The sequence below is a fragment of the Apostichopus japonicus genome, chromosome 16 (genome assembly GCF_037975245.1).
Source record: "Apostichopus japonicus isolate 1M-3 chromosome 16, ASM3797524v1, whole genome shotgun sequence".
In the NCBI taxonomy this organism is placed as follows: Eukaryota; Metazoa; Echinodermata; class Holothuroidea; order Aspidochirotida; family Stichopodidae; genus Apostichopus; species Apostichopus japonicus.
In genome coordinates this window covers 23,890,992-23,915,201 of record NC_092576.1, presented here as the reverse complement: position 1 = coordinate 23,915,201, position 24,210 = coordinate 23,890,992, and the positions used below count along the sequence as shown (strand labels likewise).

Below are 24,210 nucleotides of genomic sequence, written 5' to 3'. Positions count from 1 at the left end.
TCTCCTATTTTTCTTACCGGGGGCGTGCGCCCCCAACCCCCCCCTGGATACGCGCCTGGTATTGGCCCCAAATATGCTAGATACTCAAATATGGTCACCTGTTATCAAAATTCTTAAACTATTTTTATTACCACCTCATTGGGGCATGCAGTCAAGACCTTGTGTGTTCTGTTTGAGAACAATTTGGAGAATAAAATCCTCCAGGAAAGCACTTTTTGAAAACATCTTGAAATTATAGCGTGCTCTAATTTGGGGCCTATATACAGACTATACTGCATCCCATCAGAACTTTAGACTTTCTTATTCGAAGTTTCATCAAGATGGTGCTGTGAAATGCAGTGGCGTAGGAAGGTACTTTTGAGTGGGGGGGGGGGGGGGGGCTGAGGACTGATGGCCGGCCTGGGGGAGGGGTCTAAGGGGAGGGGGTGTCCCCTTCCCCTTTGGATTTTTTTTTGCATTTCCAGGTGGCCTCAGATGCAATTTGGTGCAATAAAGCACACTTCAACACTCACTCCATTTTGTAAAGAATTTTGCATTTTCACCTGGCCTTAGATGCAATTTGGTGCTCCAAATGAGATTTTGAGAAATGAAAAAGGGGTTTTCTGACTTGCGGAGAGGGGGGGGGGGGGGCGGAATGATACTTCCGCCCCCCATATTTTTCATTGGGGGGGCTGGCGCCCCCCCCCCCAGCCCCCCGGTTCCTACGCCCTTGGTGAAATGCCAGTAAGTTTCAGTGCTTTGATGAGACATTTCCACACGAGCGAAACTTTAACAGACTCTTCCACGTACATGAGTTTCTTGGTAAAGAGGCACTTTTTTGGGGGCAATTTAGTGGCGCCAACCGTGCTAAGAAGGAAATAAACCAAACTCACTGTCGGTAAATTTTGGTATCAACTGACAGCTTTCTAGTCACTTCGCCCAACAACCATTTCGCCCAACCAGGCTGGTCATTTCGCCCAACCAGGCTGGTCATTTCGCCCAACCAGCATGGTCATTTCGCCCAACCAGCATGGTCATTTCGCCCAACCATCAGTGGCGTAGCTAGGATTTTTTGAGTGGGGGGGCCATGGGGGGGCTGTTCTTTCTTGTGGGGGGGGGCCGGAGGTTACTATCTGAGCGGAGCACCACCTTGGTTGGCGCGGAGCGTACAGAGAAAATTTGAGATTTCAGCACCCCCCAGATCGCAGGAGATGGCACCTGTGAGGCAAAATAGCAACCAAAAAGATGTGCAACTTTGGTGACAGAAATGCAAAAAAAAAATTTCTCTTTCATGCTGACTGGCCTTGTCAACTCAGCCAGACTTTTAACTTGAGTGAAGTTGACATCAAAGGCGTACGGGACCATTTCAGTTTGGGGGGGGCAGAACTTTTTGTGCCCGAAAGTTCCCGTGACACTATCTAAGCGGAGCGCCACCATCGGTTGGCGCGTAGCGAACAAGAAAATTTTTGGCACGCAATGCCTCTCAGATTGCCGGAAACGGCACTTCTGAGGCCTTGCAAGTTGCATCTAAACATTCTTTATTTTATAATCTCACGTTTTAGAAATTTACAGTTCCCCAAAAATTTGGTAAATTAGAAGAAGAAAAAATGGTAACATCACTTTGAAGGGGAAAAATGGGACAGTATATTTTTTAAGCTGCTATATTTAGTTACCTTATTTATTATTTTAACACAGTACTCAGCTACCTCCAGAAAAACATTGTTCAACGACACGTAGGCGGGATAATGTCGCTGTGTCGGGTGAGACTGCAATTTGTCTCACAAAAAAGTATAAAATATAACAAAGAATATGATAAACCTGTACTTCTAGGCTTGTAAACACTCCCCCCTCCCCCCACCATCCATGAAAAAGAAAATGTTTCTTTTATACACTCATGTCGGGGATATCCAGGTCAAGGGCGGCGGAAGCACTTTTAATCTGGGGGGCACCGACATCAAAGGGCACTTTGCAGAAATTCGATTGGAATGATGCAGCGTTATATTCAGTACCCTTTATAACTCTTATTGTATTATCTTATTTGTGTATACACATCACTCCATCAACGTCCCCCCCCCCCCCCTCAAGGAAAATATGCATACTAGCACTGCAATATCCAATGCGCAAATTGGGAAACAAGGAACAAGTTTTCTTTTGAGACAAAATGAGGTGAAATCATGCTAGTTGCTAATGTATAGGAATCTTCCGAATTAGAGTTTTTTTTTCTTGTTAATATCTTAACAAATTTTTTCCATTCGAAAATGCTTTGAGTTTGACTCACAGAAATTCGTTAAAAGTCACGGGCTTAGCCAGGATTTGCAAAGTTGTATGCACGGCTATCTGAGCGGAGCGCCACCATCGGTTGGCGCGGAGCGTACTTTTAGAAAATTTTTGGTTTTACAAACCCCTCAGATGGCCGGAAACGGCCCTTCCCGAGTGTTCATTCTGGTTCCCTGGCCTCTTGCTAACTTGAGGCACCTCAATTTTTATGTATAAAAAAGGCACATTTCTAACCTGAGGAAAAGTGGGGGAGGGGCACGTGCCCCCTTTTTCCCCCCGGTTCCGCCGCCCTTGGTCCAGGTATACAATTGACTAGTTAGAAGAAAAAAAATTGATCGTGCAAAAAGCGTGGTAGCCCAGATGAACTGCGCTTACGGTGGTGTTACACGGAGATATTCGGGCATCATGATGCTAAATAAAGAAAATCATGGAATTATATATATATATATATATATATATATATATATATATATATATATATATATATATATATATATATATATAAATTCGGGCAGCCTAAGAGGAGAAAAAAAAAATATATATATATATATATATATATATATATATATATATATATATATATATATATATATATATATATATATTTTTCTCCTCTTAGGCTGCCCGAATTTTTCAGGACCTTTGCCCGAATTTCTTGTCCTCTGGAAATTTAGGGGGCAGTCTGCCTCCCCTGCACCCCCCGCCTCGTACGCCTATGGTTGGCATCATTTGTTGTTTCAAGGTGTCAAGGCCTTTCTCCCAACTCAAACCCCTGTGGGCTACCGGTATAGGTTTGCAGGAAATGCCCACATGTGGACTTAAATAGCATTAGAGGAAGGGGATGGAAGACTAACACGCATCGATGTTTCGGTAATGGTCCACATTGGTGGCTCGGTGCTAATTAGGCCATTTATTGGGTTTCTTGAGGCAGCTGTCATCAGAATCTGGGTTTTTGTGCCAATCGATGACCGATAACATGTATTGGTAGATATCGATATCGCGCAGCACATGCACAAGGTTCGTGGTGTATGGTCACAACCGTCGCATCGACCATTGCCATGCCATGCTGTATGACCATTCTCATGATTACTACAGATATTGTATTATTCTTATTCTGCCAGATGCAGACGAGAAAATTGTGTAACTCTATTTCCCAAATTATTGAACAAAAAATATTAGTGAATCCCACTGATGAGTTTTTTTTTTTTTTTTTTTACATTTTTTTTTTTACAATTTTTTTTACCCCATTCCCAGTGGGGGGGGGCAGTGGGGGGGCAGCCGTTTTCATGGGGGGCCCCGGCCCCCCAGGCCCCCCCCCCCCCCGTAGCTACGCCACTGCCAACCATCATAGTCATTTCGCCCAACCAGCATGGTCATTTCGCCCAACCGTGTTGGTCATTTCGCCCAACCTTATTTTTACTAATATTCAGTCAGAATAATATTACTTTTTCTATTCCACTAGTTCAATTTGATTTATTTTGGGTTAGGTTACTTCATAATAGGTAAATAAAGTGAGGTGCGCTCGATATCGATCGGAGTCTGAGCAGTTATTTCGGGTATAATGGGAGGATTACACTGATATACATGAGTACGTAATTCTAATTGGTCTATGAGTCCCCGGCGATTCATAAGCCTAGTGCGTGTAAGTATATGCCTGTCTGACTATTGCTTAGATATGGCTCTAATCCAATTTGAATTGTTAGCTTTCTCAGTCACAAACAGATAAAATGTAGGAAAACACTTTTCCCAGAATATATTTCTCAGTTTCGTTCTTGTGTAACTCGATGGTCCATCTTAATTTTGATTTCAAATTTGTGCAGACTACACACGTAGTTTAAAATACCAAATTATAATTTGGTTATTCTCACATTGACCAATCATACGGAGTTGTCTTGCTACCATTGGCCAATCAGCGCATTGAGCGGTGTTTCAAACGATGTAAACATCGCTTAAACCGCCACCAATCATGTATTGTAGAAGTATCTCGCTAGGTGTATTGAGGTTCGTGTGTAGTAGGCTTACCGTTTGGTTCAAAGAGATTTCGTTGTGATAACAATATCTGCAAAATGTTCAGACATCTTCCATAGAATCATACCATCATGTTGTTTAGTTGTATTCATTTAAAAACATACCTCTAACTTTAGACTACAGAATTATTAGTACGCTTAGGTGTTCTACGTGACAGAGAAACGACCACATATACTGTACAAGGACCGGTTGCGCGAAGGAAATAGGCTAGCTGCGTTTGATTCTAAAAGCAAAGGTATACAATACAGCATATTGAGTAGGATATACAAGTTTGCGTACATACATTCCTTTAGGGCTGATAACCTGCTATCAATCGCGTTACAACTCAAGTCAAAATGTCACGAAGAAAGGAAGATCTGAGAGTTAAAGAAGTACCACCGATAGTTCTTGATCCAGCTTCTAAAAAACAATATACCAAAGGAAGATTTCTTGGAAAGGTTTGATCTTAGCCTCTACTACTTAAGCCTAGTCGTAATGGTTATCAATAGTGTAGCATACATACGGTCTGACAAAATATGCTAAGTTAATTCTAACTTACTGTGTTGTAGGCCTAAAGTAAGTACAGTAGTTGATCCCAACGCTAACTACTGTAGAAAGGCCAGGCCGAACCTAAGCTATCCTAATATTTAAGTAATAATAATCTAAGTCTTGGAGCCAAATACTATGGCCGTGGCTATTCTTACGACTAGTTGTAACAATTATTTATAAACTATTCTTACGACATCGGCGAATTCAAGCGCAGTAAAGTAAATAAAGCAACTGCGCATGTACAGTAGTTGGGGTAACCCTAAACCTAACCTTAAACACTAACCTTAACCCTAACCGGAAATTATTGTTACTCCTAGTCGTAAAAATAGCCACCTTTAAGCAACTGCGCATGCGTATTTATAAATTATTCTTACAACTAGTCGTAAGAATAGCCACTTTGAAATACTATCCTGCTACAGTCAAATTCTATATTCTCCATACGCTTAAATCATTTCAATATGCCTAAATCAGTTCAGTTCAGTGTGTCATTCTGCTCTAAAGAAAACCTTTGTTTTCCACTGACAAATTTGGTGTGCAGAAAGCACCGTTTGTGTCAGCGGAAAGTACCATGTGCAGACAATAACAGTACCAGGCTAGGCCTAGGTTCCAGTGCCATTCTGCCATACTGTAGTTACAGTACATACCATCATACCGTTCCGCCATAGGTTTTGATCCTTTCCGCCAAACATCGAAACCAGTATGGCAGAAAGGTACATTTTAGGAATGAATTTTACGCAGGAATGTATCGGTGAAACTTTTTTTGATTTGCCTTGAAGGATAGGTACACCGTCTTCATTTATGATGGTTCCCTGGATAGACTGAATTGTAGTTAAGACAAGATTGGGGAATTGATACACAAGTCTTGAATGTACATGTGATTAAACAGTTTTAATTGTAAGTTCGTAAGAGTCGCTACACACATCTTCAGGTTGATTGTTTATTAAAAAGAACAATTCTGATTGTTGATTTCAATGGCCGATTTTGTTGGCCTAGGTAGTGTGAAGTGAAGCAAATATACAGTGCACCCACAATAATGTGCTCTTTCCTCCATACAAAAAAAGTGCTTTACTGCCATCAGAGTAACATGGGGGAATGGCACTTTTTCTATGGCGGAATGTCATGGCTCCCCTAGACCCGGTAGGCCTACCTGTATGCCTTTCTAAATTTTTGGTACAACTGATTTTTAATTACCAATGCCATAATGATTTGGCTGTTTAAGTAATAAGTCATATGAATAACAATATATTGCCCAGTACTCATCTTGCAGGCAACACAGTGTAGTACATGTGCTTAGCCTGGATATAGCCTAGTCCCAGCCTGTATAGCAGAGTTGGGCTAGGCCTATGATTTTCCAAGTAATAAAGGCTCTATAAAACAATGTGAGCATCATTAATTTGAATGACACTTTGTGGGCTATTCTTACAGTATAAAAAAAATTAACAGCTTGAGATGACTTTGGGATCTAAGCCTAACTTTTTTGTATAAGCCTAGTAAAGGCTTCATAATTAGTGCAAAATTGATGAACCCTAAAATATTACTAGGAACCATACAACAGGCAACCTAAACTGCAGTGAAGCAGTGTTACATATTTAATGAGTTTGAATCCATTTCAGGATATATGCTGATCAAATTGTGTTTTTATAAAAACTTTTGACAGCCTCCCCCCTGTGTTGCACATACTGTATTTTTGGCATTTACAGTAGAAATCTTACTCCCTAAAAATAACCAAAATTACCTCAACATGATACCACTACACTCTGGGACCTGAACTGTCTGACGTTAGAGACCCAGAGCATAGCAAACAGCATCTGGGGTTAATGGATTTATACTTATAGTTAGTTTCAATGAATGTGTCAATTTAGGGCCTTGAAAGAACTTCAACTTGACACAGCAGACATTTTGTGGTCAAATTCTGCTCAATAGTACGCATTGGCACAGAAGAATAAATATTTTTGAGATCATTAACTATATCTGAGGAACTGCTGTACACATGAAAAACGCATACTGTTGAGCGGGTTGGATTGTTTTCGTTGATAGATAATGTTGATCCAGTATGAGCCCACCATGCTAGACTACAGTAAGTTGTTGTACACTGTACTTAAGTATGAGTACACACACAATTCCTGTTGGTATGACTTACAAGGCTGTAAGTATGAGTACAGTTACCTGTAAGTACAGTACTTTAAAAGTTTTGTACTAGATTCCAACTTACCTTGAGTACTGCAAGAAGTACTTATTAACCATTATTCAATACTATATTACGAAGAGTAAGGACTGAATACAGTACAAGTCTGGTAATTAGTGAAGCACAGTCTACATTACACATGGAATCAATGGATACCAAAAGCTAAACGGCATTCTGTGATTTAAGTTCCCTTTTTGTTTCTTTCTTCTATACTGTTACTTTTGAAAGGGAGGATTTGCAAAGTGCTATGAATTACTGGATTCAGAGACCAACAAGAATTATGCTGGTAAAATTGTTTCAAAAGCCCTGCTGGTTAAGCCACACCAAAAAGAAAAGGTAAGTTACAGTATATATTTACTTTTTTTAATAAACCAAAGAAGAGAAATTGATCTCTGTAAATACTGCGGTGGAGGGTAAGGAAACCTTGCGACTCTTCCATACCAGGTTCATGGGGGGGGGGGGGACAACTGTCTTACACTGTAGCAGGATTTCACCACAATGAATATCATGTGGAGAAGTCAGAGGTGGTAGTATTAAGCATTCACGCTTGTTTGTCAACAATGTGAAAAATTGGGGTGGGGGGGGGGAAGTCACCTACAGTATGCTTAGCAAACAAGTTAGTTACAGGAAATCACTGTAGTACCTGTACTCCAGGTGTTTAGAAGTACTCTTCTGTAAATGTACAGTACAGTATATACTGACAGCATTTACTCACAAATAGATCAGAACTTGGCAAATAATTGTACAGGCTAAACAATTACTGCTACTGTTAGTATTGCACATCTACAGTACTGTACGTTACAAATTAACTTCATTTTGGACCTTTTAAAATCCTTTATTCTCATGTTTGATGGGCCTTTAAAAACCTTTATTTCTTCATACTTACAACCTTTAAAAAAGCCCAGGTTTATTTTGTTGAAGAGCCACTGGGAGGTCTGATACTGTATGTGTATCAGTGCACCCAAGTTTCAGAATCTATAGATACAGTATGGCGGCTGCATCATTCCTGAGACATGTTTCCTGACGTTCCTCTTGTTTTTTTCACAATGTACAGATGTCTATGGAGATTGCCATTCACCGAACTCTTCACCACAAACACATCGTTGGATTCCACGGATTCTTTGAAGATGACAGTAACGTCTATGTCCTGCTGGAGCTTTGTAGGAGAAGGGTAAGCAAAGTGACCGGACGTTTCGAAAGAGAAGTTTGTGGGCTTGCATAATTTGACTTGCAGCAAATCCTTCCATTCTAGGGGGTGGGGGGGGGTGTGATGGAGGGGAGGGGTTAGACTTATTTTCAATGGTGCTAAAAAATTGTGGCAGCCTGCTCTGCTTGTACAGTAAACAGGTAGTAAGCTTGATACACTGTATTTAAGCAGTAAGTCACACTATTGAGTGGCATTTCCTACAATTTTCAGTAGCAGGCGTACAGTACTTCTCCAAGTTATTGTGCAGGTTCTAACATAAAAGCCTGAAGGAACCAGAGGGGTACAAAGACCAAGGTCACAGTACTACTGTACCTAGATCTATACTAAAAACTACTGTACATGATGATCACATAGAGTGTTTCCGAAATAAGTTACTTAAGTAATGGCCAATTGGCCATTCAAATTTCCAAGACAATCAGTGTTGCTAAATTTAACAAGCAAATGACCTGTGTGCAGCTTTCGATTTTCTGTCTTATGAGTAAAGTGAACCTTGCTTCATACTGGAATTGATGCCAGGACAGCCAGGTGCAAAAGTTAGATCCCCTTTGAATTTGGAGTGGCTTTCATTACAAAGTACTAGCTATGTCATTAAAAGCTAAAGTCTGGTGTTTGCACCGTTAGTTTATTGAAAATTATCATTTTGGCAGTTCACTTGCACAGTCATTGCTACATGATGATCAGATTGTCAGTGTTGTTAAAATATGTGGAATTTCGATCTAGATCTTTTTCTAAGAGCTAACAAATGTATGCACTTTGTTTAATGTTGAGTTGCACATATGTATACATTGAAATGTATTTCTTTCTTTTGTAGTCATTGATGGAACTTCACAAGAGGCGGCGACAAGTCACGGAGGCAGAGACGAGATACTTCATGCAACAGATCATTATAGGTGTACAATACATGCACGGCAAAAAGGTACGCAGAACTATTAGTAACCCACATTGTTAGAGGATTCACTTCACTGGAAACAGGTTGTATTCCTCAGGAAATAAGGTACGCAGTACTATGAGTAACCTACATTGTAGAGGATTCACTTCATTGGAATCAGGTTGTATTTTTCAGGAAATAAGGTACGCAGTACTATTAGTAACCCACATTGTTAAAGGATTCACTTCATTGGAACAAGGTTGTATTTCTCAGGAAATAAGGTACGCAGTATTATTAGTTACATACATTGTTAGAGGATTCACTTCGTTGGAATCGGGTTGTATTTTTCAAGAAAGAAGGTACGCAGTACTATTAGTAACCCACATTGTAGAGGATTCACCTCATTGGAATCAGGTTGTATTCTTCAAGAAATGTTGAATACGGAGTGAAACTTTATTATATTAATCTTTGGTACATGTAGTCCAATAAAATGAAGACCCTTGAAGGCTAGTACCCATTAGGAATTAATTTAAGAAAGTTTTCAGATGTTAGTGCAGTTATTTTGTTGTGTTTTAGTTTGTGTTGTATCTGAATGGTCATTCTAGCCGTGCTGCCATACATGTGCAGACTGTGATTTGTACTATATGTACAGTGTATAAGTATACAGGTACAGTAATATAGAAAGTTAGAAACCCTGTATGAATGTAACAGATTACTATGTTTTACTATTATGGATCTCCTGGCTATTAAGGCTTGTGCTCAATTGTTCCTTTAGGGGCCCCTTCCGGCCAAATATTTCATTTTTTCTTTCGTTTCATTTTGAAAACTTCCAGCCTCATTCATCAGATCTGGTGCAAATTTTGGATGTATCAAGAAAAGAACTTCACCAGATCGGGGTACAGCGCGGTAATCGGTGACATCGCTATTAAAGACTTTTAGCTAAGTCGCTTTTTCTGAATTTATTTATGATTTTGTGTTTCCCTCTTCAGGTGATTCACAGAGACCTGAAACTTGGAAACCTGTTCATTGACGATAACATGAACATCAAGATTGGTGACTTTGGCCTCGCTACTAAAGAAGAATATGATGGCGAACGAAAAAGGTACCGTGCTTTAGTTTTCAGAATAGATTTGGAAAACATAATCTTGATCAGTTTCTGAACATAACACAATCAGAACTCTCATTCACAAAGTCATTGCCACCTGAGGGAATGTCTTCTACCCCAGTTATTTACAAGAGAAATTTGTTGAATTTGTCTGCATTGTTTTGATCTCTCCAGAACGCTCTGCGGCACCCCAAACTACATTGCTCCCGAGGTACTGACGAAGGAAGGACACAGTTTTGAGGTTGACTCCTGGTCCCTGGGATGTATAATGTAAGCAAAAATGATCAAGAACATGATCACCATCATGATATGTATCACACCACCTCAGTGGCGTAGCCAGCATTCAATTGTTAGGGTGGCAAGATTTGTCTTAAGGGGGGCAACCTTGTGATGGTTGATGGTATGAATTACCAAGAAATATATTAATGGGCACCTCGTCTGCACAAATACACTTCCAATGGTTCAGTGGGTATGATGAAGGCCCAAAATGTGTAATATCTCGGTCTGATTACCAAGTTATGACCTTATATGAAGTATGAACATGAGCCCTGAGGTATGAATACTTATGATGATTAGAGCTGGGGGGGGGCAAGACTGGAGCACAAAGCAAATTTGGGGGGGTCATTGCCCCCCTCTGGCTACGCCACTGCACCACCTGACAATGTATTTTCAATGGCTCGATACATTTCCGGTACGTGTGTGTATAGTATACCAAGGTTGTTGTGTTGATTTAAATATTATTTGCATGTGTTCCCATATGTACAGCAGTGTGTAATATGTGCATCCTTTATTCTGGTGGACAGCGTTACATCACACCCTGTCCAATGTATACAGAGTACAGACACATGTACAGTAAGAAAATTGGTACCGTATCTGAATCTCTTTTGCATGTCCGATGTTCTTAATTTTGTCGTGGAAAGTCGGTTCGTTTACTTTAAAGTTTGGGACACTGAACCCTACCTTACCCATGAGAAAGTGTTCCCACACATCACATAATTTGTGTGCACGGTACATCGTGTACGGCACTGTACGATTCTTCAATTCTTTCTCCCGTCTAAAGGCTTGTAGCTCTCTTTATTGAATCGTTGTCATTGCAACAACAAGTTGCAGTTTGAGTTGAAGTAGCCACCATGTATTATTTTCTTGCTCGCATGCTGTACTGTATGCAAAACAGTACTATACTGTGCTGTATGCAGATAGCAAAATTCGAAAAATGTTTGAGCACTATAAACTGCATGCAGCCATCTGTGCCATTGTAATATAAACAGCTGCCTCTTCATAATCAGTATTCTACAATCTATAATTTACACAGGTACACCCTCCTGGTCGGGAGACCACCGTTTGAAACCTCAAGTCTCAAGGACACCTACCAAAGAATAAAACGCAACCAGTACCACATTCCGTCCAAAATATCGCCCACAGCTCGATCCCTCATCACCCGTTTCCTTCACAAGAATCCTTTGGAACGGCCGGACGTCATGAAACTCTTAGAGGATGATTTCTTCACCACAGGTCACCTGCCCAAGGAGCTGCCTGTGTCTTGTCTGACCACGGCACCCCGGTTTTCATCTCAGATTAATAGAAAACCATTGACCGAGGTCAAAGGTCATAGGAAAGGTATGATCACATTGTTACAACATACTATTGTAGAGCAGAAAGTTTTTAAAGAAGGCCTGGCCGTCCAAACTATTTGCAACGTGATGTACGGGACATTTCAGAGAGATAAATGTGTGTCACATTTTCAAGAAACCCATATTACAGAATCTTTTTTAGTTTTTATAAATATTATTTCGAAATATATATTAGTGTATTACAAACAAAAAAAGGAAATTTTACTGTTACATAAATTTGGTCATATCTAGTAATATGCAGGGTGACGTACAGGCCCAACAAAAACTATTTTTATCATTCACCTAAATACTCAAGCTTAAAATGCTCTTAAAGCAAGCGTGTGCAGCAGTCGTGCCTGTATCACTGATATATATGTAGCCTAGACATTTAAGTACCAAGTTGCTTAATGTCAACCAAAAATATCAAGTGATTGCGGAACAGTGACAACACAACTGATATAAGAAATCTTTGACGTAAGGGACAATTTTTCCATATAAGAAATGGACTATGAAAAATTGAAAATTGACTCTATTGTTTCTGGATGTTTACTTTAAAGTTGTTATTTTTTCATTAAAACATTTTTTCATTTAAAAAAAAAAAAAATGGCAATCCCCTCAGAAATTTCTGACATTTACTTCCTTCAGATGAGAACACGCCTCCGGTCAGTGATTTGGCAAGAAAGCCCCTCCATGGACGAACCCCTCCGGTAGTAGAGAAGAAAGATTTGAAGGACAGGGAGGACGTAAACGAAGATATCGACGATATCAATAAAAGTATAGGTGAGTACACACATATATATGAAAGTGATATCATTAATAAAGAAAGTTAGTAAGACTGCCTGATGTTACCATCCTAGCAGGATATCAATGAAGATATCAACGATATCAATAAAAGTATAGGTATGTAAACACATATATGAAAATGATATCATTAATAAAGAAAGTTAGTAAGAGTGCCCAACGTTACCATCCTAGCAGGAAGTTCTTCAAAGGGTAATTAACTGAAACAAAGAAAGATATTAGAGAGACAGATGGATGGACAGAGAAGTTGGATGATTGATAAATAGTGGAAAAATAGAAAAGGGGGGGGGGTGAGATGGAAGGGAAGATGGCTGGATGGATTAACAATGGGATTAAAGACTTTGGAGATAAACTCTGAGGGGTGTAATAATGGGATTAAGGACTGTGGAGATAATCTTTGAGGGGTGTAACAATGGGATTAAGGACTGGAGATAAACTCTGATGGGTGTAATAATGGGATTAAGGACTGTGGAGATAAACTCAGAGGGGTGTTTTACTGGGATAAAGGACTGGAGATACATTCTGAGGGGTGTAATAAAGGGATTACGGACTGTGGAGATATCTGAGGGGTGAAACAATAGGATTAAGGACTGTGGGGATAAACTCTGAGGGGGGTAATAATGGGATTAAGGACTGTGGAGATAATATCTGAGGCTTGTTAAAATGGGAATAAGGACTGTGGACAAAACTCTGAGGGGTGCAATAATGGAAGTTAATTAGTAATGAAGTTGAAAAGGAAAGAAGAGATGTTAGAGGATGTGGAAGGTGTCGGGCTGTGGGGGGGGGGGGAGGAATGGAGAGTGAGATGGTGAGGGGTGATACTGATAATTAAAAGATAGAGGTGCATGTAGGCAACGGTAATAGCACTTGGCGTTATTCTTTGGTAAAATTTCATCAAGTTATGTATGGAGAACAAGTCTTTTTAAATAGTTGTGTGTTTTTATCCTTTTTTTTTTAGAAGAGTGGTAAACCAGTATAGGATAGTTATGATGTCATGTTATCATAAATATTAATAGCAAATGTATACAATGTTACTGATAACAATATAGTACAGTACATTAGTGCATAATTGAGCATGCTAGTAACATCAATGGAATTTGTTCTGTATGCATTACAGGGATATCACAGACAGGTATATATACTATACTACTGTAGGTAAATAACACACAAGTAGAACCCTGAGAAATCTGGCATTGAAGTGAGATGTAAGTTATTGTTCACAGCCAATTTTTCAATTGTCATATGTTGGCATGGGGTTAATAAAGTTGGATTGTAATCAGTGCATTTTTGGAAATTTCTTCTTTGTAACAGTGAGGCGGCGATGTTGGTAATGATTTTGAGAGGCAGTCGTAGAGAACAGAGCTGCGGCCACCTCACAAACTGAATACCAGGGGAGACCCTGGATGAACGTTAACAGTAAAATAATACCAAATCATATTCACAACCTTCGAAATTATTCAGTTTGTCGAGAAGCTGGGAAGTTCCTTATACTGCTACTGTTAAAAACTTTGCAAATATGCTTGGTGGAATGGGGATTAGCGGGTGAAGAGGGATTAGTGGGTGGAGGAGGTGCTAGCACCGTGTGGTAGATAATCAACTTCCCACACCCCACCATTCCCCTCTCTGCTAAGAACCTTAAATGGAATCTGTTGTTGCCATGTTTGTCTCTCACAGGTGAACAAGATGCACTTTGCCATCTGCCAGAGATGATGAAACAACTGGTCAAGGTACTGGACTCAAAGCCGTGCGAAAAGAATCCCAAGCAATTTGGTAAGTTTAATTTCAGGGAGTGAGGTCAGAGGTCATACTGGACTTTTAAACCATACATGGATGTGAAAGAAAATCCCGGACCTAAATCGAACTTTAAATTATACTCCTTGCAGAATAGCCGGGAACAGAAGTCGGGCAGAAGTATAAGTTTGACAACTAAATGGTCCCATCTATGCCCCTTAGGACCACAATGTCTAAATGACTGTTCCCACTACCCCTGTCCCCTCACATTTACATTAGTCACTGACCCTTGATGAAATCATGTAAATTATGTCACAGGCTGAGACAATAGACAGAATAATAAAACAAACTGTAGATTCTGGTTTGTTAATGTGGTGCTTGACTGTGATTCGTTGGTGCTAAGCAAACACACCCCTCTTCATATCCCATTAATTAAGGGTTCTTCAGGTAAATAAATGAGTGGCGTATCCCCGACAACTTATGTCATATGCTTATCTCAGGAAAGAAAGATTTCATTGGTATAATTTGATGAAAAGTTAGCATCTCTAGGCCAACAGCCACCTGCCAGATTAGTGGACAGTGCATTACAATGAACCCAGTGGTTGAGAGCTACAGACTTGAAGTTCACAAGAATGTCAGCAACATATTCAACTCAGCATTGAAACATAGGGCAGTTTTTACAAATGATTTCAATGTGCCTGTTACATACAATTAAAAGTTATACTACCCCCCACCCCCACCTTGTCAGGTCTGACTACACTCATTATTTCGGTCAATTCTCACCATGTCACTCCTGTTTATCTTTTTGTTTCGACGCTATCCCGCATGTTTGCACATTTTTGGTCACATTTGTTTCGTTTCAGACGAAGCAGAGGATCCAGCAGCCATCCCTGTTCTCTGGGTCAGTAAGTGGGTGGACTATTCGGACAAGTACGGACTGGGTTATCAGCTGAATGATGGCAGTGTTGGCGTACTCTTTAACGACTCAACTCGTCTCTTACTTCATCAAAATGGAGAGTAAGTCTCAGAGAACCTAGTTTGTATGATAAAGACAAATCGTCTTCCATTCTTTAATTAAACTTCTTTGGCAAGTCGGTGATGATCTTGTTGTTATTTGCTATACAATGATGATACACAGAACTTTGATCATTAAAAACAAGTTACTGGACGGAGAGTGATTTGTGAAATGGTCTTTACAGTTTGTCATTGTTAGCGCTGGAGGACAAGAGAGTCTGTTATTCAGTTTGGCTGTTCGTATGTCAGAGTTGTCAAGCAGTATGTTGGTCATAAACAACATACTACAGGCTGTCCCTAGATGATTTAGCTGTGTGACAAGCTGGCAATGTTCATATCAATAGTAATGAAATAAATACTCTTTATTATCCTTACAAGACGATTCATTTTACACTGCTATGTAGAACAGCGTTTAACCAAAACTGTCTGCAACAGTACAGTTTCAGGTTTGAATGCAAACTCTACAACCTTTAGATGGGAGGCTAGGGTCAGTTGAGGGTTACCAGACTATTCATTTTACACTGCTATGTAGAACATTGCCTTACTTACCAAAACTGTCTGCAACATCAACATTTTGAGGTTAAATAGCAAAATCTGCAACCTTTAGATGGGAGAGCAGGGTCAGTTGAAGGTACACAGACCATCATAGATTAACCCACTGCCAAGAGGGTAAGACCTCTTGGTATTAACAAATCTTGATCAGGCCCTTTTATATAGTGTGGAGAGCAAATGTATCCTGAATAAGCATTAGTGTTCACGAATGTCTTTTATTCTCAGAATCTCACTGTCACTAATTGCTCCAAAAGTGATGTTAGTTACTGTATATACCAAGTGTCGACATCTGGATGAAAGGTTCATAGCTGTGATATGATGAATTCCGGGTGGACCCTCCTATTCTGCATTTTTACATTTGTTTTCTTAAGTTTGGTAATTTTATATTCCAGGTTTTGGTTCTTTTGTACAGTGCTCTTGAGCATGTTTTATTTCATGATAACAGCACTTTAATATATGGTACTGTATTTATTTATGATATATTATATATATACATTTAGAACAAGATACCTCTCCATGTCTTTGATCAATGTGTTTCATTGGTAGGGTAGTTGTGTAATACTTTGTCAAAACAAGACATTATTTTGGTCTGTGCCTTGTTCTGGTAACCCTCAACTGACCCTGCTCTCCCATCTAAAAGTTTCGGATTTTGCTATTTTAACCTCAAAATTTGGATGTTGCAGACAGGTTTGGTAAGTAAGGCACTGTTTTACACAGTAGTGTAAAATGAATTGTCTGGTAACCCTCAGCTGATGAGGTTATAGGCAAAGACCATGCGTTAGGTATCAAATTTGTTGTTTAAATGGATTGGTATGTGAATTTATGTTTAAAAGCAGAATGAGCAGGTCTACTCTTATTTCTGATCCACAGCGGTAATTGTCGCACATTAAATAATGAAAACAAAAAAATTCCAAATCGGTCAGATTTTTTTCATGATTGATTACCAAATGTTGTAACTTAACACTTGCCCTGACAAAGAGTTACATGATAGTTTTCCATTTGTTCAGTGGCAAGAAGTATTTTGCTGTGTTGGACATGTTGTATTTTCCTTCAGTTGAATAAAATCTCACATTCCAGTGCAGTAACAGGGATGTTGAGGTTGTAAACAGCAGTTCAAAAGTTGTATCCTAAACATTGATGTATATGTATGCAGGGATGTGCCCAGGATGCCTGATTGCCGTCCTGGGGGAGGGGTCTAAGGGGGAGGAGGTGTCCCCCTCCCCTTTGAGAAACTTTTCGATTTTTGAAGTTGCTCAGATGCCAAATGCTGGCACTTGTGTAGCTTTTTAAGCACATACACTAGTTTTGCTAACAATTTACATTTTTTTGGTGAAATATATTGTTAGGAATGTCAGGATTTTAGATGATAATAGTGCTGGGCGTGATTCACGATTTTGAAGACAGTGCTGGGCGGAAGTTTTAGTGCTGGGTGGGGCTGCCCTGTGTATGTCTTCTATCCTCTCCCTCTCATCCCTTATCCTCCATTTTCTCATTTTTGCTTTGTTGTTATTTTCTAGAAATCTAGAGTACATTGACAGAGAATGGAACGAATCCTACCCTATGATGTCTTCTTACCCCGAATCACTTAAGAAGAAAGTCACTCTTCTTACTTACTTTAGAAATTACATGACTGAACATCTCTTGAAGGTAAGCTACTGTCACCTCATTGTGCAACCGTTTACACATTAAATGTTCCTGTTGGCCTTTCATAGACCTACAGTATCTCCCACCCTTCCCCTCACCGAACTCACTCTTATTTCTTACACGGTATTTGAAGTGAATCTTTCCTTGCCAAACAAGCAACGATTTAGACAAAATAACATCACAAGACAAATGTCGCACCAAATTCTCAGATTTAAAATATGGTTGAGAAACTGTGCTAAGAATTGGTTGCTGATGTTTGCTCATTCTTGATATTGGTTTTGAAACATTAATGAGTGATTTTCTATTTAGCAAAAAAAGGAAGGTTTTACATCTTCTATGACATTAATGCCATAGCACAGCATTGTTCCTTTTGTTCACATGTGTGTGTTATTATTGGGTATACCACCTGTAACCTGGGTTAAGTGTTTGTGTGTATTGTAGATTTCTCGAGGGTTACAACAAATACCACAGAACGATCCTTCAGTGTAGTGACTAGATTAAAAGTTTTCCTGAAAAAGGAAAAGTTCTTCTCTGGCAATGACTGCATTGAAGTTGCTACCCATTTCTGGCAGAACTTTTGTAGACAAACCTTCAAACCGTTATTGGTAACATGGTATAATATTTTGGACAGTTAAAAACAAAAATATCTAATTCTGCCAAATTTCAACATTAGATTTGAAGTTTATCCCAAGGGAAAAACATAAATATATTGACAATCAGCCGTGCGGAGTGGCCTTTGTACCAAAGTACCAAAGTAAACTTGAACAATCGCAGGGGGTGGAGCACTGGGGCTGTACTGCTTACTATCTATTACAGGTCTACAAAACTTTTCAAACATATCCCTAAAATTCACTTTGCATGAACTGGAAAGATTGTTAATAAATGACAGTTTTTATTGCTCGGTAGTTGCCTTTATCAATTTTTTTTCCAATGTTTTTGCACTAGTCTTATGATAGCTGCAGGGAATACCATTCCCAATGCGAGCTTAAAGAACTATTGGTTAGCACTGTATTCGCACAACAAAACAGATGAACACTTAAATTGATATACAGTAGAGAAAGGTAATTACATACATGTAACAAGATAACTCAAATTTCATTTGGATTCCAACATCTCTTCCATACAACAGACAGGTGCTACTATGACCCCACGTGACTCCGATGCCCTGGCCAGACTTCCGTTCATGAATTCATGGTTCCGCACCCGGAGTGCCATTGTTCTACACCTCAGCAACGGAACTATGCAGGTAAAACTGGAAATTCATCTTTCTCATTGAAACCATTGTTTGGTCATGTCTGATAACTATATAAAAGCCATCAATGTTTTGAGCCAGCATTTTCCACCATCGGGGAAAAAAGCGAAGAAGAAATTTCTTCTTGTTGTGAACCCGATGCAAGGCCAACGGTCTTGTGTACAGTCTATGAAGCTTGTACATGTTTCTTATAATTTCACAGTATGAAAGCTTATAGCCATCATACTTAAAGAATACAACAAAAAGATTTTTCTCCTCTTCCTTTGGAAATGTGCTACTACCATGTTTATGAGTTACACCGTCGCTAGTTAAGAAGGGCTTCAAAATGGTGGGATGTCTTGGAGTGAGTTTGTACGAACGCTTCCACTTTTTGACAGAATGGGATTTGAAACGGTGACCTCACTGAGTTAACTTCTTTTGTAGCTAAATGTTATTTTCAAATGGTTTGTATTTAGTTTGATTGGATTTTCCCTTGTTGATACACCTGCAGCATTTTTTCAAAGTCTCAGTGTAAGCAAGCATTCCCCTACTGCCACTCCCTCTCCCCCTACCCCCTAACAAAAGAGAACCGAATAGGGGGAAAACAGCTAAATAGTTCACCAAGCCAAAAGAAACAACCCACCTTAACTGCAGTGAAGTACTTCAATTTCTGTTCTGTCACAGTAGATTACAGCAAATGTACTTGAAAAGCTACATTCAGAAGTTTACACTATTTCTGACCTGTTTTATTTTCGGTTTCAGATTAATTTCTTCACGGACCACACCAAGATCATCGTGTGTCCGCTGATGGGAGCAGTGACCTACATCGATCAGAACCGAGAGTCTCGTAGCTTCCGTTGCCAGCTGATGGAACAGTATGGATGCACCAGAGACCTGTACAGCCGGATCAAGTACGGCCGCGCGATGGTCGAAAGACTCATCGCCATCAAATCACAGCCTCCGTCGTCGCAAAAACAGAAAAAGATCGCAGCGCCGACTGGCGGTCAACCGAAACGTGCAGAGAGTCAGGTAGAAGCGTAGCACAGTTTGGTGGAAGGAGGGTGTGAATGTTTGAAGCGAACGTGTCAAAGGATACATAACATTGGTTTGCAATTGAATTCCATAGCATTATTACCATGTGGTTCATTAGTCAAAGGCCATCTCTGCTGTATAATCACTAAACGTTCCGCGTATCCGTGATTGTTTATTAAAGTGGAAGCATGTAGTTTGATGTCTGCAGTCAGGAATCTCTCCTATCGTTACCTGGTGGTTAGTTTTGGACATATGTTTATGACATCACAAGCACTACTCAGATACTCTGAAGTAATGCTTGAACTTTTGTTCAGAGTCAGTTAAAACGATTATTGAGGTAGCAATATTATGGTACAGTGGTGTAATGGAGAGATCTGTGCCATAAAAAATGTTCTTAGGATCCATGAAGCATGAGTGGAGAAAGGAATGATGATATAATGGAAAAGTAGCAAAAATAATGCTGACAATGGGTGCAGTGAACTGATGTTAGAATCTAGATAATAGATGGTATGTAGCCAGAAAGAAAACAATGTGGAGTTACATTCAAGTTTTGTGAATCAGATGATCATCAGTTACAGATAATTCTCAGTTAGAAAGTGAAGTGCATTTTCGGGAGTTACAAGTACTATACAAACACAAGAACAGGAAAAGGTACACTGTTTAACTGTAAAATATCGAATGTCTGAATGATTGTTAAATATGTGGACCGTAAAGACTACCGTTTCCACCTCTATGATTGTTTCATGAATTATCGGTCAGCTGACAACTATTGTGTAATTCTTAAAGGCATTGAAGACTCGCCCCAGACCGCATGCCGCCATCTGAAAAAGTTGACTTTCCATTGTTTGTCAGGGATTTATTTTCGTGTCGCTACAAAATGCAGACAGTAATGAAACGTGATACCTTGTTATCTTTTATCAAGACCTGAGATGTCCATCGCTGCTATGTACACTGTGTTGTGGGTATTGACCATAGCTGTGTGAATTGACTGTGCACTAGTGTCTAATTGCTGAGGGTAGCAAGCTGTGTGTGTATTTTCTGGGATCGATGGTGGTGTCTAACACTTCTGTTACACCTCATTCGAAACTAGGTCAGATTACCGGCATGAGACGTTTCTTTGTGCGCGAGTCTTTAATGCCTTTAAACTGTAGGAAAATTGTGTAGGTACCTACTGTACCCCTGCTCACTGAAGGTGGAGTATTTTGTATCGCTCATAAGGTTTTTTTTTTGCAATACACTTAAGTTACTTACTTAACACTTTACACTGTATCAGTATTTGATTGCATATATTCTAGTATTTGATTGAACTTATTGGAATATTTGGTTGGAAATACTATTGGAATATTTGACTGCGCATATTGGTTGATTGTAGTGTTTGATTGCTCATATTGAAGTACTTGAATGTAGATATTCGAGTATTTTATTGAAGTTTGTGGAAGATTTGATTGCAGAATGTAGTTTTAGGAGTATTTGACTGCCCATATTGGAATATTTGATGCCGATTTTAGGTTATTTGAATGTTGAATTGCAATCATGATTAGGCTTTCGTGGTTTGTGTATTTTGTTTGAAATTATTTCCTAGCATTGTTAGCCTCCACATGGAATCAAAATCTTCTGTATTTCAAGAATAAACTTAAGAAATATATGGTGGCGATTCGTATACAGGCCTCTTCACGTGATCATAAATTACATGATCATACATCGAAAAGTTTAGCTCTGAAGGTGACAGAATTTCTTTTGTTTGGCAGCGCTGACAATAAAGACATACCAGCCCAACACTACTCGGACCCCCTCCCCCATAAAAAGAACAAAATACCAATAAACAGGTTTCATGCATTTATGTAAGTAACTTTGATGGCAAGATCACGAATAATATTTCTGATTTTAGATAAGCAAAATGTCACTACCTAAAAGTCCTTAGATGTAAATTAGTATTTTGTAAACGGAGATTTAGATATTATTTTGTATTTATATATATATTACAAACAAGGTAAACCATCAAATATGCTATGCGAACTCAGGATATAGTTCACTAGACGTTTAATTGTTCTCTGCAATCGTTTGGTTGCAATTAATCCTGGAAATTAATGCTAGAATCTACCAAATGTCACAGTACCTCAATTAAGTAGTCTATCTATTTTTTCTTAAGTATTTGTATCAATTGCTATATATGGATGGATTATTTTCTTTTTTTATATCAATTTGGCATCAATATGAGTTAGCTGACTTATATTATTGTACTCTGAAATGTTTGTAGATTAATTGCTTATTAAAAGAATGGCTTAATTATCTCAGTATATAGCTAAACTTGGTACGTATATTGAGCATATTAAGAAAAACTAGCTGTGCCAAAACGACTTCAATGTGTTGGTTAGTAGCAGTAAAGCACTGTCCCTCTGTTTTCTTTAGTATAGCTCATCAACATTTAAATTTCTGTCATCAAAATTATTTTATTCTTTTTTTCTTACATCTTCTACTTCCTAAAAAATAAAAATATGCACAAACTTTTTGATATTGTTTGGTACTGGCAAGTTCTATTTTTATATATATTTTGTTTTCATTTCAGTTACATTTTGTGTTATTTCATATTTGTTTTGTCTAAATAAGTTTCCTACTCATTGTACAAGATGGCATAAAGTCGATTAATAAGATCTGGTCATCAATCACTGTTATTTTGTCAAACTTTTACAGTATTACTCAACCTAATATATCTTAATTGATAACAAACTTTAGTAGTATTCATCTAAAGTGAAAATGTTTTTCTTTTGATTAAAATCTAAATGCGGAGAATATCGGTAGCTAAACATACATTCCACGTTTTAAGGATAAGCTAACAGAGGATTAGTAAAGAAAAGAAGGCTTTTGATCACAGATCACCCCTCAGAGATCTCCTTGCTGGTGTCAGGGGAGGCTTAACCATTCGAAATAGGTTACATTCAATCAACGATATCTCGAGTTTGGGACAAGTTATGGAGATGGGCTTTTCAAATAACAGTGTGGAATGTCTTTCTCTGAAAGATATTTACATTTTTTCTCACTGAAATATCCGTTAGGTATTTAAAATCGTGTTGAAAAGGAAAAATGTTTTTCAAAACAAATCAATTTGAAGAGAAGAGAAACATCCTGCCGAATCACATTTGTTTTGTCAGCACACCGTATTCCTGTTACGTCTCAATCAACCTGCACTGGTCAAGACATGGCGCAAATTCTTCCCTGTTATTCGACTTCTCCTCGCTTTCTTTCTTCCTGCCTTTGTAGAGGTCTTTTGTCATCCAATAACATAGTGTAATTTTTTATGCTATTATATTGGGACACTATTTATATTTTCTGACGTTTCTATTTCTACGATTCATACATGACAATGAAAACAGTACGTTTGGTGTGTTTGTACTAAAAAAAAAATTACAATAAATAAATTCCATCAAGAAAACAGATAGCTACCTGGAATCACTTTTTTAATCTGTTATTGCCTTTAAGTAGAAGGCACTTCAGTATATAGCCACTTACACTAGATATGTTATCCAGTGATTTTAAGGGTGTGTGTTAATCTTTTCATTACCCAGAAATGTAATCTCTCTTATATAATGGCCCACACGTGATTTAATCATGTGCAAAGACACAAGGATAATTCCTGTAGTTGCATTGGACCCTTTATACATTGGAGAAACCAAAATATACCATCTACGACTTTTATCTGTACCGGGCCCCAGGCAACAGCCATAAAGGGCCCATGGCCCACACATGATTTGATTATGTTAACAAAAAGCAGGATAATTTCTTTTAGAGGTGTTGGCCCTATTGGACATTGCGGTATCTAAAGATACCAACGACTTCATTTTTTAACTGTAACGGGGCCCATGCAGCAACCTCAAACGCCCAATTGCCCACACAGGAATTAATCATGTGAAATTAGACAAAGGGCCCAAAAATTGCACTAAGGCATCAACGCGATCCCTGTGGCTTGAATATTTTATTTCCTTCTCTCAACATGCTGACACAAGTTTTGGACATTCTCATATAAATCTCGACATATATATACAGTTTGGGGCATTAACGAAACGATGGCGCGCGCCGATGTGCCAACATAGTTGCATGACGTCATTATTGTATCTAGCAAGCAATGTTGACATGACCAATGTAGTAGTGGCATGCTGTTACAAGTTTTCGACATGCTGATGTTGAATTTGACATGTTGATAGACGTAATGACATATTGGTATTTTGTTTCGACATGTTCATATGGAATTGTAACATGTTGATATCGAATTGGACATATATATATATACATTAACTTGGACACTTCACTTTCTTTTTCGACATTTATGGAACGTTTGGCTCTCCGTAACGGTACGGACTGTAAATTCAAGTAACACAACTACTAACAAAATCACGATTCTTTTCCCGATCCACTGTGTCTTT

The 24,210-nt window shown here is 38.9% G+C and overlaps 1 protein-coding gene across 2 annotated transcripts; it reads left to right on the top strand.

Annotated features, from left to right (window-relative positions):
- The first annotated feature begins 4,212 nt into the window (after positions 1–4,212).
- On the top strand, positions 4,213–23,226 carry LOC139982916 (serine/threonine-protein kinase PLK1-like). Of its 2 annotated transcripts, XM_071996115.1 has the most exons (13): positions 4,213–4,721; positions 7,226–7,333; positions 8,052–8,168; positions 9,016–9,120; positions 10,062–10,174; positions 10,352–10,447; positions 11,490–11,794; positions 12,433–12,567; positions 14,263–14,358; positions 15,183–15,336; positions 17,403–17,532; positions 18,659–18,775; positions 19,523–23,226. In XM_071996115.1, exons 1-13 carry the CDS (start codon positions 4,620–4,622, stop codon positions 19,799–19,801), a joined length of 1,857 nt encoding a protein of 618 aa, XP_071852216.1. In that variant the 5' UTR covers positions 4,213–4,619; the 3' UTR covers positions 19,802–23,226. The 2 variants fall into 2 exon arrangements, with proteins under 2 accessions (XP_071852216.1, XP_071852217.1); XM_071996116.1 differs by lacking the exon at positions 10,352–10,447.
- Positions 23,227–24,210: the final 984 nt, after the last annotated feature.